The 18,861-nt window shown below is 33.8% G+C and overlaps 1 protein-coding gene across 1 annotated transcript; it reads left to right on the top strand.

The window, feature by feature from the left end:
- The first annotated feature begins 13,547 nt into the window (after positions 1–13,547).
- LOC129737871 (uncharacterized) lies at positions 13,548–14,888 on the top strand. Its single transcript, XM_055729035.1, has one exon. The coding sequence runs from the start codon at positions 13,548–13,550 to the stop codon at positions 14,886–14,888; it is 1,341 nt and encodes a 446-aa protein (XP_055585010.1).
- Positions 14,889–18,861: the final 3,973 nt, after the last annotated feature.

The raw sequence follows: 18,861 nt of genomic DNA, 5'->3' as shown, positions 1-18,861 counted from the left end.
CGTACAATCGCTCAATTTTTTAAATAAATATTTTTTATAATTCAGTTAGGTGTCTGGGGTAAAATACAAACCATAAAAAACACCTGGTAAATCTTGTTTCCATGTGCTCGAATATGGATGTTTTGCATCACGCGTTTGTAAACATTGAAATTTCATTCATCCAAACATTTATTTTTATGAAGTCAACTCGTAGAATTTTTCGTAGTATTAATTAACCCCTAAATGTATGCAGCAACATAATTTTCTGAAAAAAAATTAGTTTTTACAGACCAAAAAATTACTGCAATTAGTGTTTTCATGCGTAATGGTCTTTAAAGCAACATAAATATATTAAAAACTGCAAGTTGCAAGTTACCCTATTTTATAAGGAGGGTGGAAATACCATGTTTTTAGAAAATTAAAAATAACTACAGATACCAATAATTTGTCTAGCTACGTCAATTTGATGTCCCATCATCCTTAAAACTTTTGATGCATTAGGGGTAGGATAAACTGTGAACATAAGTTTTAAAGAAGCCATCGAAAATTGTTGCATGTTGCCCAAGTTGACGGTATACCATATACGTTAATAGAAAACTACAAACATTAAAAAATATAATATTGGAAAAATACGTAGATTTTGAAAAAAAAAAGAGTCATGAAAAAAAATTTACAAAAGAAAAAACAATTCTAATTAGTCATTCAAAGTTAAAAAAAAGTCTCTGGTACGTTTAGTGTTAAAGAAGTTTCGAACCAAATGGAATATTCAATAATTTAAAAAGCAAAAATCAAACCATTGCATAATAAGGCCGGAACAAATTTCAAATCCTTCTTTTGTCACTCGAAGTCTGAACATCGCGAGGGGGGATTGATAAAAAATAATGTAAATAAACAATAATTTGTAATAAATTGCACGAACGCTTGAATGCAACAAAATTGCATACTATATCATTGAACAAAACCTATAAATCAAGTAGTTTTTTATCGAAAAATTCAATGAATTCAAGGCATCTGTGTTCAAGGATACAAAAGGGGATAAAACTCACATCTTTCAAAATTTGGGTTTTGCTGTTGTAATCTTTAGGACATTTGATATATTTTTAAAAATTTTCTTAAATTACAAATATTTGTTCCTGCCTAATACATTTTTTAAAGCTTTTTTCAGTACCGTCAACTGGGGCTACATGCAACACTTTTCAATTTCAATGGCTTCTAAAATCTTAATGAAAACAGATAATCATACCTCTTGTACATCAAAATTTTTAAGGTTGATGGGAAACCAAACTGACGTAGTCAGAAAAATTATTGGTTCTACCAGTTTTTTTTAATTTACAAAAACATGCGATTTTCACCCTACTAAGAAAAAGCGGTAAGTTGCAACAAACTCTGTAATTAATGAAAAATCAAATGAAAACGTTTGAAATTATAAAGTTTTTGATGCATTTGTGATGTCATAACACGTAAAGCACCGATTGCAGTAATTTTTTGTTTTGTTCGAATGAAATTTTACTTTTTTTCTGTAAAAAATATTTTAAGAAAAAAGTGTTAATCTGCTGCCTACATTTAGGGGTAAAAAATACTACAAAATATTCAATTATCTTAAATCATGTAAACAAATCTTAGGATGGATGAAATTTTAATCTTTACAAACGCATTATGCAAAACAATTATATACCAGCATATTGTAAACGCAGTTTATGAGATTTAGTCCTGATTTGCATTTTGTGGCATTTTGCTCAGTTAGCTGAATTATAAAAATATATATTTAAAAAAAATTGGTTATTGTCCGAAAAATATTTCCTATACACCAACAGTGTTGGTATTGGATAGTGAAAACAATATAAAGTTTGTAGGTGATATCATTAAGCCAATCCGTTATACGAGGTAAAGTTTTTTTCGGCATCGAAAAATGTAAAAATTCGTACATCTATTGCTCGATTTTTAAATTTTTTATGAGAATCAAAAACTTAAAAAACCTCTTTCACGATGTTAAAAACTATGTCATCATCAATTTGTTATCATTCAATTATAACTTTATTACGGTATATTGAAATAAAAATTGAATGAATATTGCGTGGTATACAAATGTTGTATCTAACCCTGCTTTTGCATGATGCCCCGTTTGACGGCAATGTCTTTTTAAAATCTTTTCAATTATAAAACAAAACTGAAGAATTAAACTATTTTAGATCATTTATCATTATAAAGATCAAAAATTTTTTCCTTATTTAATAAGGTAAAATAAACAAATTCATAATCATATTTTCTACTTTAGAGTAGCTATTTTTTCATCAGCTATTAATGATATATTTCACTCAATATTGATTCGATTTTAAGCTTTTCATCTCTATATGGCCAAAGCTAGAGGCGGTAGGCAAAACCTGTATAAAGATTCGAGTTTAGGAAGCCGAAAATGCTGTTTTCTTGAATTATCAATTAAATTCAATAAATAAGTTGGAAAGAAGTTTTATTTAAAAAAATAACGTCAAAAATGTTAAGCAACTTATCTTTTGATCTTCATATTTTGTTTTTATTTTCATATAAATCCACCAAATTTATAAAATTTAGTTTTTTTTTTAATTTTTACATGAATTGACCGCATTTTATAGTCAAACTTTTTTAGTTTTTTTGATATATTTTTAAAAAGTTTGTCATTGATTTCTAGATCTGAATTTTTGTTTTCGTAAAACACTATCCTCTTTGAAGATTAATTTCTTCTTTCTGTCATTAATTTCTTCTTTCTGTCATTAATAGGACTCAATGTTACAATTGACGGCAAAAACATATTCGAAGCTTGAAATTTAAATTTCATTTTCATGCACTTAAAAGAATAAAAACATTTCACTTATTTTTATCATTTTAAATAATGTTTTTTTTTAATCGATCATGATTTTTAAGACAACGATGAAAAGTTCAACAAATAATTGCAAGTATCAACTTTTAAGCTGAATGTCATCGGTTTGAAGTGCCCTTTAAATGTATACAAAAAACATGCAATTCTGTTGTCTATTTTTATCAGTTACCCATTAATCTTTTATGAAATCAACTATTTTCCAAACTTAAGTTTATCACTTTAAGCGTTTAATGATGAATTGAATATCTGGTTTTATAAAAAGTTATTATTGTGAAATAAGAAGTTAATATTTTATCTGAAGAATTATTATATAAAATATGATTTTGTCTCTAACTTCCCCCGAGCAGACTTTGATGCCTGAATCGATAGCAAACAGTAACCAAAATGAGCTATCAATGCCAAAATGATAGCATAGTTTAGTATCGTATTTTTCCCGATGGTAAAATTAGGTTTCATTGAAGCATCAATACGTCGAAAAGTGGTACCTAACCAATACCTAAATAAGGCATTGAAACCAAAATGAAAGCACGTTTTGGTTTTGTTTTTTTTTATAGATAACAAAATGAGGCATCATTTAGCTTTCGTTTATTAAGATAGAGCAGAAAAATGAGATCAAAATGATAGCATGATTTGGTATTCAATTTTTTGTGATGAAAAATCAAATTTCATTAGGTGATAAAAATTAAATCGAACTGAAAACAAACAGCGAATTTATTTGTTACCGGTATGATGCGCAGATTTTTAAATGTTGGTTTTCCAATCATTGCGAAAATAGACATCATTGGGTATCATTATTTTAACAAAAACTGAAGTTAAACTAAGCAGATTCGTTCGAAATCGACAAAGCGCACAATTTGTTTAGTGTTGATTTGATGTGAGTCTAGCTTAAATAGGCATCATTAAGGTTATGTTCTACACAAAATAAGTTGTGAAACGATACATTTTTTATACAGAACACGACATTCGATTCTGGCAACGCGTCCGGACACTTCGGTGTTGCCAAAATCGAGCCCAGCCGAAAACATTTGCCTTTTTTATTATTTTGTTTGTTTTTTTTTTTAATTTTATCAAATTTCTATCATTTCTGTTATTTTCGAGTACAACCTTTATATTTATACATTTTATCAAAATATAAGAACGTAAAAACATATTTATGGTATTTGTCTTAGTTATATTCGTTCTATAAACCAGAAAGTACTATATAATTTATGTTACTTTAGTAAACCGTTCGGTTTTGGCACATGTGCTAAAATGGAACGTGGTTAAATCGAATGTTTTAGTCAGTTCCTACTTATTTTCAATATCGTGACATAATTGACAAGGCTGAGATATTTTTTTTTATTTTCATAGAAAAAAATGGCTTGAAACATGCCGATTTTTGTTTTGAAATTTTATTTTCATTAAAAATTTCCTTTTTTTATTTGCATTCATAAAAAATATGAAATCAAATGATTTAAAATTGTCTACTTATTGTTTTTCTGTTAGAATACTTAAGTTTTAGAAGCACATATTGCCTTGGTAAAGTTTTATAATATTATGGTCATCTTATAAACACATTGAAATTCTATTAACGTCTATCATCATTGAATTGAAATGTGAAATTTTTAAAATGTTCGTATTTTCCGAGATCTGTAACAAAATTTTGATAAATGTAATTTAATTTTAAAAGTTTAAAGTTTTTAATAAAAGTAAATATTTTTAGACGTCTGATGATGGGTGAAGAAAAGTAACCCGAAACGTTACGTAAAATTTAAAAAAGTTGTTTCACTCACCGAAAAAACTCAATAGGAAAAAACCGTATAAAAAGTACCGTGTAAAAAAATTTTATACGATGCGTAATGTAAAAATCTAAAATCAGTATGAAAAAAAAATTAATCTCTATTCAAACAAATGACTTTTAATTATTTTCTTTAAATTTCTATGATTTTAAAACCTCTCATTCAATTTTTGTTGTATTCGTAGATGGAACATTTTTAAATTAAAAAAAAAATCTCACACGTGTTTTACTTGTTATTCTGGACATTTGTGTGATTTTGATAAGGACTCACATATAGGATTAGTTGCCTTATTTTATCGCAATCGATATATTGTTTTTCTGAATTTAAAGATAACATTATTTTACTAAACGGTAATAACATTATTTTTAAGACAAACTTCAGAAAAGAATTTAAAAAAATGTTTATTTAAATTTAAACTACATAATAATCTATTTGCGCAGTGGGCTTATGGTATTAGTTACTGATGCACCTTTAGTTTGTTATGAAACTGTTTGTTTATTTGTTTTGATCTACGACCCGCGGCGAATATTAATTTTTTCGAAGTTTCAAAAGTGTTGTCGGACAAGCACATAAACCGAAAACTCTTGTCTATATCGCGGGGCGATCGAGGCGACGAAAAACGTAAATAGCAGTCTGCAGAAGTTATCCGAAAATGACGGAAATCCGGTCGACGGCGCTCCCGTTGCTCGGCGGCTGTCTTACTGGTACTATTGACTGTTTAGCAGCAGATGTGGTTTATCTTCAGTTAATGAACGCAGTTAGAGTTATTTGGTTGAAATGCACTTTTTAGAAGAAGACTAACTTTACCCGGAAAAGCTACTCGAAGTGATTAGTGAATTGGAAATATTCCTGTAAAGGGACGAGCAGACGATGCAACGGGATCCCTGCTTGATGAGAACCGATGAAGGTGAACGCACATCCTACCGAACAATATTCTGGCATTGGAGGTTTTGAAAATTCTTTTTGCCTCGTTTTTCAGTTCAATTAATGCAATTTATTCCACTTTTATATTTCGTGTCTTTAAGGTACCGGAAAAATGATCGTGGTGTTCAGACCAATTCCACGATTTCATAGTAGTACGCCCGACTACAGTTGATTGAGATAATGATATTCGATAAATGATCAACATAGCACAGGAAGCATTCGTGTTCGCGGAGAGGGCATCTTCACTTGTATACGAGGTGAACGCAAGCTATCGTGGTTAGGTTCATTGGTGCAGGCTGATACCATCAATAGAGATCGCCGCTGGCTTCAGAAATGTATTCCGGAAAAGATTTAGCGATTCGTAGACGTAAGTATTGATCAACATTGGCATTAAGAATATACAAGAAGATTAAACCCCTTTTTTTATTTTAGAAGCATCGTCATCATTTGAGTCGATTTCAAGAAAAACTTATCGATGATTTTAAGAGTACTGTATACGAAAAACGGTTTTCTAAGAGAGTTCGACTACGAAAAAAATCTCACGTCAAAATCACGTAACTCATGTTCCACCAAGAATCGATCAACCTTCGTGCGAAAAAGAAGCTGGCTTCTTGCTCTAATATAGATTGTACGATAGATGATGGTGCCTGAGATCCTAGCTTATCAACAAAATGTAGGCATTTTGAAGCAACGTTGGGCGTAACAAATTTTCGAAGTGCTGAGTGCTGGATTGGTTAATCTGGGACTAAAGTTGATTGGAATTAAGAAATATTTGAGAAAAATTGCGATTGATTAACCAAAGTCAAACAAAACGCCTGAAGTTCGGCAATTTCCTATTTTTATTTATTGTTATGTTGGATAATGTGGAGAATGTTATAATTGATCAAATTTTTTTTATCCTATGTTTAAATTATGTCTTTTAAAATTTAGAAGTATTTTAATTACTTTTTAATATTTGTGTGTTGGTTTTAGATCGACTTAGGGATCGACAAAAATTTACAGTTGTAATCACTTTGGAAGTAATTAAAAATAGAACAGATTTATGAGAACCATAATGTGAAATTCGTTTAAAAAAACTTAAAGATACAGTTAAAAACAAGAGAATTCTATTGAAAAATATTTCATTTCTGAACCTTCTTGAACAAATAAACCTTTAAAGGGACTCGAGTGAAGCCTAGTGATATATTTCATTTTAAGAAAAAAAAAAAAAAGCCCAGAAAGATAATAACTTTGGCGTAAGGTCGGTAAAGTTAAGTTTGAAATAAATTTTCGATTTTATCCATTTGAATCGTTGTATTAGAAAAACAAAACTACTCAGAATAATTATCTATTTACATTTTTTTTCTTATATTTTAAGCCAACTCAAGTTAGATCAAATTTGTTTATTAGGTCAAATCGAACCTATTATTTTTTATAAATCGTTTTGTATGACTTTTTAAATGTTGCATTATTTTGTACTTGTCATTTATTTTTTCGCCGTTGTATTATAATCAATTGTAAGGAACCATTGCATTTTTCTTTTTCTTTTAACACAGTTTACCGACACAGTTTTCTAGCAATAGATTTGATCCTGTTAACAGTAGAATTTAAATAATTGAAAAAAAATATTTTAAATTAGGATTTAGTTTCAGATTTTTAACTTACACTTGAATATTTCAAACATTTCTATGATAATATTGATTTTCCAATTTAGATGTAGCCACTCTCTACTCATCTTGATGATCGAAAGTTTTTTGGTCCTTAAAATGTGCGATTAGCAAGCGACTATGATATAACAGGTACCCCCTTCAAATATGCAACGATTGAGGAAAGGGGTTATTCATAATATACTGTCATGTACCGCCCAGTGAAACGCCTAAATATATAGATTCTATAGAAAATACTGCTGTTTATGGTAATGTATGTAGATGTATGTAGATAATCCACCATGGGTGCACGGATTCACCGCAGTTTCGCCAACGCATGCGCTAACTTGCATCCTTGAGATTATTAGTTCGGCTTATCTTCAATGCAAATCATCACATACCCGACACCATGGCTTCGTGTGAACTGACATGAAATGAAAATGTCTCGTGTAGGTGTATGTCTTATTTGTAGAACGAGCAAACTGTTTCGCAGCCGTATAAAATTCATAACATATTTAGAGTTAAGAATCTATGACAGGTATTCCGCATCCGTGTAGATACCTGCCCAGCTGGCAACTTTTTGTACGTTCTTATATTATATATTCAATCAATGAAATATTTGTATGGTAAAATAATCTTACCTTTTTACCTATCTTACCTCTAGACACTCTCAGCTTACCTGAAGATGGAACCCTCGTTGTTCAATTTCATAACCTATTCAATTTCCATCCGATCTAAAACAAATAATTTTAATATTATTACAAATCATCCTCCCTCTGTTCAATAAAACCAAAAAATGCTAGTAAAATATTGGATTATAATTTGAACGTGTGTTTCTGTATGTGTGTGTTTTGAACTTGTTAAGAAATCGATAAATTGTTTTCAAATTTTCAATTTTTCGATCCTGAAATGGATTCAATAACGGCACAAACAATGATGGTCATCCTTCTTCGACCTTTTTAACTATTTTTTTTTCTTACCTTGTTATACCTACCTGATCCTGGTAGAGAAAATTCATTCTCTCCTGCATCAGTAATCGTTGCAGGGTTTTTTTGTTTTTTTTTTAAGTTTGTGTGTGTGTGTGTGTGTGTGTGTGTGTGTGTGTGTGTGTGTGTGTGTGTGTGTGTGTGTGTGTGTGTGTGTGTGTGTGTGTGTGTGTGTTTTGTGTGTACAGTTTATGGTTTGTGTATGTACTGCAGAATTTTTATGATTGAACTAGAGGAGCGTTTTCGCTTCGTCCCCGGTAGCCCACCAGTCAAGCACTTATTGCTGTCAAAGCCTTTTTTGTTATAATATAAAGATGAGAGCAGTTAGCGCACAACTGGCCGTACACCAAACTAAAATCACGAGAAAAAAAAATATTTGGAGACTGAAATTTCGATGGTACCTAATAAAAAAATTAATGGTTATTTGATAGTCAGTAGCAATAACAAATTATTAAAAAAATTACATAAATGCGGACTCTTTCATATAACAATTAGAGGGGGAGATTAAACATGTACAATGGTTAGAAAAATACACCATCATCACTTTAAAGTTGATAGAAAACTGTTAAAAGGTACGAAGTTTCATGAATAATGAATAACTGGAATGATAATAACCATTTCATCAAACGATCAAGAGTTCACAGTACTAAAAATTTAAGAAAAAATGGTTCACAATGTTGTATAAAAATAAAATATATAATAATAATCATTAAAAGAGAGCAGATGCACACCTTTCTGTTATACCAAAATGAAAGCACAAAAAAGAGAAAATGCAGAAATGTTACCTGTGAAGCAGTTGTATTTAGTGTTCTTAAATAGCTACAGTACTTTGATTATTCATTTTTTTTTTGTTCAAATGGGCATTGGATTTTAAGAAAAGTGATTGCGAAAAATGTCTACATGGTGCTTAAATAAAACAGTATGATCGGAGACCTACATTTTCAAACGTTAAATGGATATCCTTTTTTTTTTTTTGCTGGAAGCTTGTGAGATACACCCCTCAAAACGGTGATTTTAAGCATTTACCCTTGTCTAAATTCAACACCAAAATATTTTAAACGAAAAAAAATTAACCATCGTAAATGAACAAATGTAATACAATATCGATCTGTAACTATCGAAAACCCCAAATCCATTCAATGATAACTACAATTATGTACCCCCATACGATGGATAATGATATATTGAACTGAAAATAAAGCCAGTAATTAAAATAATACATGTATGACAATGCGCCTAAGCCAATAAGAACCAGTTAGAATAAAAAGAAAAAATCGTACGTAATACATCTGCCCCAAACTTAACTCTCTTATCTTCCCACTATGCCCCTCGGTCACCTAAAATGAATGACTGTTCATTCAATTTAAAATGAATGACGGTTCATTCCATTCAAAATGAATGACGGTTCATTCAATTTGAAATGGATTACACTTCAGCTTCAGCATCTCCGTCGTTGGTACTTGATTTCTATACACACAAATTTTTAAATGATATACAATTCGTTCTTATAACTTCACAACCAAATTAATTAAAAAACAATTATGTAAAACACAATAATGAAAAGAAAAGAAAAAAATAAACTTAGCTGATGCGTTCGGTTTGTTGGCATCTCTCCGGCCGGCCTGCTGAAAAACTTCGTCAAAGGAGTACAGTGCCTAGCCGATGACTCTTCTTGCACTCCATGTAACCCAAAACGAAAATCGAAGCATGCTATGCTTTTCGTTCAGAAAATGATAGGCACACACATGCGAATCGGAAACGATATTTGTTTCAGCCTGTCCCATTCTCTTCCTGTTGCATGGCTCCATAACGTTGCAACAAAGGTAACAAATCAAACTTAAGTAGCATTTTTTCTTATAGAACCCATCGGATCCATTTCCGATCCTGGGTTCAAATTAATTGGAAGTCCACCATTCTATGTATTCAGCACTTTTTATCACTTGCCCCGGCGCAAAAAACACGATTCAATGGCAACTAAACTAGCGCTTCCATCGACGGAATTTTAAAGCTCTTCTGATGAAAATATCTTCCTATAACTCGAGCTCGAGCTCTCTACCGCGACTTCAATTATGCTCACAACACATTAGGTTTCTAAAAAATGTGATCCGCCCTGGCACTTCAACTGACATGGACACTTCGAAAATGGAATTGCAACAACAGCCCGTCCTTTTATCGCACACGGATATTTCGGTTCACCGCCATTTTTCGAATTTCGCGTCGATGCCCCTTCGCTGGTTGGCAATAAGAATTTTCTTTTTTGCACTGAATTAATTCTGCAATTTCACTCCAGCTCAAACACTTTTTTTTTTCAGCACCACCGATCCAAACAACAATTTTCCGAAACTAAAACATGCATGTATAATTTGCCCCACGACGAACAGCAAAAATCGCACCCGCATCGAAATAAATGAACCGTTTTGTTCGTCTGTTCATCGACCGCTATATTTTTCTTTGACGAAATCGCCACAAATGCCACCTTCTTCCAATTAAATAAGGCACTTGTGGGTATTCTTTCCAATTCCCATTTTACAATTTATCACCGAAATCCGTTTTCGGGATTTTCAATCATTTTTCCACTTTCACAAATAACTTCTATTAATTGGTCAATCGCGTATAGACAGCTGCACGCTAACGCAAGTAGAAAAAAAAATCGAACCGAGAGAGCATGGAGAAAACAACCGCACACCACGAACACCAAACACGAACTGAAAATACTGCTGTTTATGGTAATATAACAAAAATTGCATGCAAAATCAGATTCAACTAAATATATTTTTTATTCGAATCCCAAATTTTTACCACCATGCTTTGCAAGTAAAGTTTCGTTTATTTTTGCCAGATTTAAGGTGGTACAATATAAAAAATGTGCTCTTATTTTCCATTTCCGGATAGCACATCTAGGCCAAATTTTGGTTTAAACGACAGCTTAGCATTGCATAGATCTTTAAGCCAGCTGCTCAAAAAGAGAGTTGAGGGCACCTCAAATATTGGCAAAATTTTCTAAATAGTTGTTGATAAAATTTTTTAAACAAGTTTTCAACAGATATTTCAAGTCGCTACGGAATTAAAAAAAAAAACTCTTAAGACATTGGTTGAAAAAAAGCTCAGAAAGATAACAATTTAACTAATAGAAAATCGATTGTATTTTTTATAAATTGAAACAAATTAGAAAAAAAATAAATTAGGATGAGTTGTTTCTATTTCTAAAAAAGTGTAAACAATTATTTAAATTTAAAAAAAATGTTTAAAGAGTTCTAAAACATGTCCGATTCGTGAGCGACTACGGTATTGAGCATATTCCTTGACATATTCAACAATTGAGGTAAGCGGTTTTTCATAGTACACCGCCCTGCATGGCACATTGAAACGCCTGAATGGTTTTTTTTTCAATACTACCTGCTGTTAAGCTTCGCTAGCAAAACCAAATCTTATTCAATTAAAAATTCGAAGGTTTGGAAATCGCCTTAATTTATGCAACCATAAGTGCAGTCGATATTCATAACACATTGCGATGTTTTTCCCTCTATTTGCGTTTTAAAAGACTATATTCATATACCGCTCATTGTATACCCTGAGTGTATACAATACAACTTTCTTTGGTTTTGTAGTAAATTGGTATAAATTATTTGATAGTTTATACCTTGTCGTTATGCTATCATGCCTTTTTAGCAGAATTCGGTATAATTTTTCAGAAAAATAGTGGTACAATGCAAAAGTTGGCGCTCGTTTGCCATATACGGATGGCACAGTTGTGCCAAATTTTGGTTTCACTGAATGTATTTTAATACCTCGTTAAGCCATCCTTTATCAATGAAATTTTGAATGCATGACGATGCCACATTTTGACATTAAATTATACCTTAAAGTGGCATCATGATGCTTTCAAAAATCATTTTAAAACGTTGGCTAAACGAGGCATCATTAAGGTTTCAATGAAACCTACACTTGGTATAATCGAGGTATTCGTATATGAAAAGTGAGACCCAAATTTTGGCATTGTACCACCTCTATTCGGGCAAAATGATACCTCATTCTACTTTCAAGGCATGATAGCAAAATTAGGTATTATTATGCAATAAAAGTCTGCTCGGGCCATCACTGGCACTACATAAACATAAATATTTTTTAAAATCATATTTGCTATCGTTTCGCTAAACCAACTTAAATCATAGTTAAATGCTGATATGATCTGATGTTCATTTTAGGATTCGGAATGATTTTTTTATGAATTCGGAATTTTTGAATTTGAAATCTGGTGAAATATATTTTTTTTATTCAATTTCTGTGTACTGATTCTTATGTCCGAAGCTTTTAATTCAACTCATTTTCAAGCGGATTTGTGCCAACGTAAGAACTTAACTACACAATTAACACACGACGTATTACAGGACACGACACTTAACGTTCTTACAAACGGAAAAAAGGATTCAAAATTACCTTTTTTTTTTGTCGACCGGTTTCGGGCTCGATGTTGCCCATCTACAGGACGATGTCCGACTGATCACACGAAGAAATTACTGGCAGGATCGTACTACGAGTGTCATAGTATTCGTCGAAGGATGGTTCCTTTTTAAATTTTTCTTTTGGTGAAGGTGAAAAGCGGCGACATAATTGGTGGGTCATCTTCATTCATTAGCGGTTTCTCTGAAGTGCTAATGAACATAGACTCCCATGCGTTCAAATGTGAGGCTTTTCTTACACATTTCTTATAGGACACTTTTTCCCAGTTGATGGAGTGACCCGTTTCCGTTGCGTGGGCAGCTACGCTGGATTCATTGGCCCTGTTGTTATCTACAGCGTTTCTGTGTTCTTTAAGCCGAACTTTAAATTTACGACGAGTTTGGCCAATGTAAACAGCTGAGCAACTCTCACAGGGAATTTCATAAATTCCGGATCTCTCATCTTGCGGGATCTTATCCTTCAAGGAGACCAACCGATCCTTAAGGGTGTTGCCGCTCTTGTATGCTGTTTTCAGACCATGTTGAGAAAGGATTTTTGTAATCCCATTAGTTAGTTTAGGGTGGAACGGCAGGCTAACTCTATAGGGTTCTTCTTTCTCTGGCCTAAAGGTGGTGGCATCACTTCGGTACTTTTTTCTGGCATGTTTCCGGAGAATTTTGAGGACAAATTCGTTGTCAAAACCGTTCAAAAAACCCGCCTCAAGGATTTTATTCTTTTCCTCTTCAAATTCTGCCTTTTCCATTGGGATATTGTACAGGCGGTGCGCCATGGAATGGAAAGCGGCTTGTTTTTGCGCACCAAAGTGGTTGGAATCGGCTGTTATGTATCGGTCGGTTGAGGTTGGTTTCCGATATATTCCGAATTTTATGCTGTTGTCCTCTTTCCTTGAGATTAAGCTATGCGACCCATCTCTTCAAATATCAGTACACCAACGGAAAAAATGGCAGCATGGCTGGTCGAAGAAATGAAAAATTACCCTGTAAAGCATGGCAAAAGTGTAAAAAATTCTGTGGAACTGGTTGAGCGCCTAAAAGGGTTCAAAGTGCGTCGAGGCGAAATATTAGTTTCATTCGACGTCTCCGCACTTTTCCCTAGTGTACCAACATCGGACGCCCTCAACAGCTTACGGGGGCACTTGGAACGTCGCCGGGTGTCTCCCAACAAAATAGAAGCGTACCTTGCAGTGGCAGAAGAATGCATGAAGCAGAATTTCTTCATTTTCCGGGGTAAGTTTTTTAAGCAAACCTTTGGCCTTAGCATGGGCAGCAAATTATCCCCACTTTTGGCTGAAGTTTTCATGAGCGACTTGGAAGCAGATTTGGAGAAAAGAGAAAGACTTTTCCCACGTGTCTGGTGGCGCTACGTCGATGACATCCTTGCCTCGGTAAAGGAGCGTTATCTCACGCAGACTTTAGACCTTCTAAACTCCAGACACAGTTCGATAAAATTTACTGTAGAGAAAGAAATTGATGGAAAACTGCCTTTCCTTGACCTCTTAATCTCAAGGAAAGAGGACAACAGCATAAAATTCGGAATATATCGGAAACCAACCTCAACCGACCGATACATAACAGCCGATTCCAACCACTTTGGTGCGCAAAAACAAGCCGCTTTCCATTCCATGGCGCACCGCCTCTACAATATCCCAATGGAAAAGGCAGAATTTGAAGAGGAAAAGAATAAAATCCTTGAGGCGAGTTTTTTGAACGGTTTTGACAACGAATTTGTCCTCAAAATTCTCCGGAAACATGCCAGAAAAAAGTACCGAAGTGATGCCACCACCTTTAGGCCAGAGAAAGAAGAACCCTATAGAGTTAGCCTGCCGTTCCACCCTAAACTAACTAATGGGATTACAAAAATCCTTTCTCAACATGGTCTGAAAACAGCATACAAGAGCGGCAACACCCTTAAGGATCGGTTGGTCTCCTTGAAGGATAAGATCCCGCAAGATGAGAGATCCGGAATTTATGAAATTCCCTGTGAGAGTTGCTCAGCTGTTTACATTGGCCAAACTCGTCGTAAATTTAAAGTTCGGCTTAAAGAACACAGAAACGCTGTAGATAACAACAGGGCCAATGAATCCAGCGTAGCTGCCCACGCAACGGAAACGGGTCACTCCATCAACTGGGAAAAAGTGTCCTATAAGAAATGTGTAAGAAAAGCCTCACATTTGAACGCATGGGAGTCTATGTTCATTAGCACTTCAGAGAAACCGCTAATGAATGAAGATGACCCACCAATTATGTCGCCGCTTTTCACCTTCACCAAAAGAAAAATTTAAAAAGGAACCATCCTTCGACGAATACTATGACACTCGTAGTACGATCCTGCCAGTAATTTCTTCGTGTGATCAGTCGGACATCGTCCTGTAGATGGGCAACATCGAGCCCGAAACCGGTCGACAAAAAAAAAGGTAATTTTGAATCTTTTTTTCCGTTTGTAAGAACGTTAAGTGTCGTGTCCTGTAATACGTCGTGTGTTAATTGTGCTTTTAATTCAACAACATAAATATTTCAGGAACGCCAACAAAATTCGACTACAATTTAAATTTCTTATTGTAAGGGCAGTTGAAATAACCTCGTTCGAAAGGTTTGAAAAACATTCACACGGAGTGTAAATTTTGAAAATTCAAGGGTCGTATACCTACAAGTAAAAGTTCTAAATTCTTAAATATGTTCAAGCGCGTTCGTGTATTTTGTAACGGTTTTTACTGAGGTACGGAAGACACCCACGCGTATGCTGTGTTACAATTAAGTCTCATTTAATGTATTCTTTACCCAGAGTATCATAACTCAATAATATTTCATATTGAAAAAGGTTTCATTGAGCTGCTAACAGTTATTCAACAAATGGCATGTACATATATTGTATGACACATTTTGGTTATTTGAAAGATTTTATACTGGATTATTCTAAAGCTTTCATAAGAATTTTTGTCAAATCATGTGTACTAAATAAATTATCTATCTGTTGCTTAAGATCCAGATGGTGTTTTATACTTTACAAACTAGGAAACAAAATCAAACTTTACAACTATATCTACGGCTGAAAAAGGTGTGAGAGCACTAACAACGGTTATCCATTCCAATCACGTTCCGTCTATGGGAGATGTCGTCTTGTTTTGCATAGCATTAGCCCAAGTTGAAGTGGAAGCTGCTAGTTGTGTCATTGAATTGTTTGGGGAAGTAGTTTGTGTAGTGGGTATAAGAAGTGCTGCTTTTTCAGTGACTTTTCCAAACGGAGGATGGGAAACCAACGAACCAACTAGCGTGCCACGGATTCGGACCTTTCCGGCATTTCAATTCGTCGATATCGCATTGGTTGAAAGTTTATATTGAGTTTGAAAGAGAGTGCATTTCTTTGGAGCTGTCGGTAATGGTCGAGACAAGTTTTAATTGAGTTTTATTCATTGCTGATCTGATTTTTAACTATCAAAGATTTGGACAAAGTTTTATAGAAACAGCAAATAATCTCATTCCGTAGAATACTGGAAATTCTCTAACCTTTAAAAAAAACTTTACAAAGTAATAATACTAGGCACTGAATGACAGACAATTGAAAAGACAAATCAATTTTACATGAATTCTTGTGCAGTCTAAGTCGTTATCAAAAGACAAATTCAATCAACGACTTTAAAATCTGATAAGGACACCTTTGAAGTGGATAGATGTAATGTTATGCTTCAATTCGAATTTTTATTTTTTGACAAATACGAACCACAAATCTAACAAAAACACAAATAAAAAAACAATGAAACTCAACTTTGTGGTTTGCTGTAGCTGATTAGCTATTGTCCATGCGTTTCCTGGGCTTGGCCAGCATTCTTTCCTTACCGGAGATGCGAAGGAGCACAAAAAGTGTTTCCTTTCTGTTGATTAAAACTTTTCCAATTCTGTCAGCCAATGATAATGATGGGGAAAAGAACGAACGAAGATGATGAAGTTGATTAAGTCCATCCTCCCACACAACGCAAGGGTGTGCCTAATTCGGTTGTTTTCGTGAAATCTTACTGAAAGCTGAATAAAATATTAAAAGCATTAATCTTCCTTGAGTACTTCACAGTTCAGAAATAACATTTTGCGATGAATATGTTTGTTTGGATTTTCTTTCCGACTGTACAAGTGAAAACTGGCATTTAAGTTAGCATTAACGCCAACCAAGAGATTATAAGTTCGCAAGTAGCTGCGAATAACGATTCTCAAAGTAAAATCATTTTGAATAATAGGAACAGTCGAAATGGGGTTACCCCACGTGGTTTTTTTTTCGTTTTCGGGATTTAAAAACTCAGTAAGTTCATAGGTATATAGATATGTGTGTATGTGTTTAAAAAAACACAAACATGGTGACAAAACTACGCAATTTATTTAACACAACTTTTAAGAGTTTCATTATTTGAAAACGCTAAATAAGATGTGTTAAGCATATTCGAAAAATTTACAGGACTGCGTACAATCGATGTAAATCAATATGTTACGCGAAAAAGGTTATAATTATAAGTTTCCTGAAAATTAAACGTCTTAGTATCCGAGGTAATACAAGGTAACGGAGCTTTAAGTCCCTGAATATATGTACATTATTTAAAAACATTTCCGAATCTTAGGTGAGCGTTCTTGATTATTTTACTGACTGGTTCTATGAAACCCTTGGAGCCAAAGGAGTGGATTCGAGAAAAAACACTCAAAATTCGTTGTGTTCTAATAAATTCCATAAATATTTTTTTTAAATTTTTTTCAATGAATATGATCTTCTAATTTAAAAACATATCATTTGACACCATTTTTTCAAAAAAAAAACTTTCAATTAACGCTGGTTGAGGCTACACATGTTTTTTTTTAATTTTTGCACTTATATCCTTTTGGCTCCAAACACATGCACTTACACCCTTTAGCCACCAAATAAATTTTCTTATACCCCTTTGGCGTGGGGTAGTCATTCAAGCTAAGTTGTTTTCGGATGATGTTCTTGGCTTGGGTGATTCCTGAGTGTGATGAAAATTGTGTAACTCTTTTAGCAAAGTTCACAGCTACATTCACATCTTCTGGTGAAGCGGGTGAAACGAGTGGAAATTTAAAAACCGTCCCGATGCTATTGGTTTCATATACCAATCGGTTGTTATTTTTCTATTTTTTCAAGGCATGCTATATAGGTCTCACTAGCGTAAAACTTAAACAACGAATGTCACAACGTCGATGCCAAACCAACGAACTTATACGCCTGTGGGAACCTTGGATACACAAAACAAGACTACCCGATAGCTAAACTCCGACAACAAACTGCGCTCCTGGACCACAAGATAGCTCTGAACCACCTGTTCGACATCGATGGAGTCCGAATCATCGAGGGTAGACAACCAAGGAAAACTACGAATGCTGGAAAGCTGCCACATTAAAACCACACCTTACACTATAAACATTAAAAAAGATACAGAATACATTCATCCTACATATGCCAATATTTTCAAAACTATACAATCAATTAACGAAAATCCAATACACAAAAATTAACACACAAATAAAAAACACCACCGTACACACAACACAGAACAAGCTGACATTTAGAAACAACAAAAACAAAAGGTGAAAAGTGAAAACTGTGCCAAAGGTTCGATGCTGAGGAAGTTTATCCCAGATTCCCCGAACAACCGGATTTTATCCGAGATACACTTAACACAGTAAGTCAATCATCGACCAAAAATCAATTTTTTAGACCCTGAAGAAGATCTAAAACGGATTGAAACGTTGGATACAGAAAACAAAAATCGTTTTTGCTCTAAAATAGACTGCAAGCTGGAATTTCTCAGGAAAAAAAAAGTTCTTTTTGTACATGACTAATGTACCGATCACTGCCCCACGACCTATCAATGTACCCTTGTAGTGAAGAGTCTATCTCCTCGTTCAACATTTTGACATTTCCTTCCTAGAACTCACTGCCCGCTTAATCTAGCTTCTCTTTAGAGCCGCTCTTTAAACTCCCGAGGCAAATTCGATCGTGCCATAACGAACTGGCTCAAGATTTTTACGTTGATTCTTGTCGCTTTTGTGATATCATCGCTGCTGACTCTTGGGTATCTCTGGACTTTTCAATATAAGGCCCATTCACGTAACTTCATCTTCAAGGCGCTCTCAAGGCCCACCCACTTAAGTGCGTGCGAGCTCATCAGACCATAATTATTTCTCGGTCATGCGCTGATCTAAGGGTGATAGGGGTGATTTTTAGTAGCACTTTTTAACTGTGGGAAAATAACTTTAAAAACG

Source organism: Uranotaenia lowii, chromosome 1 (genome assembly GCF_029784155.1).
Source record: "Uranotaenia lowii strain MFRU-FL chromosome 1, ASM2978415v1, whole genome shotgun sequence".
Lineage (NCBI taxonomy): Eukaryota > Metazoa > Arthropoda > Insecta > Diptera > Culicidae > Uranotaenia > Uranotaenia lowii.
Note: the sequence above shows the minus strand (reverse complement) of the source record. Positions and strands in the feature narration are given on the sequence as shown.

What these genes read in the sequence shown, in the direction of transcription:
- LOC129737871 (XM_055729035.1), top strand. Translation starts at nt 13,548, where the DNA reads ATGGCAGCATGGCTGGTCGAAGAAATGAAAAATTACCCTGTAAAGCAT.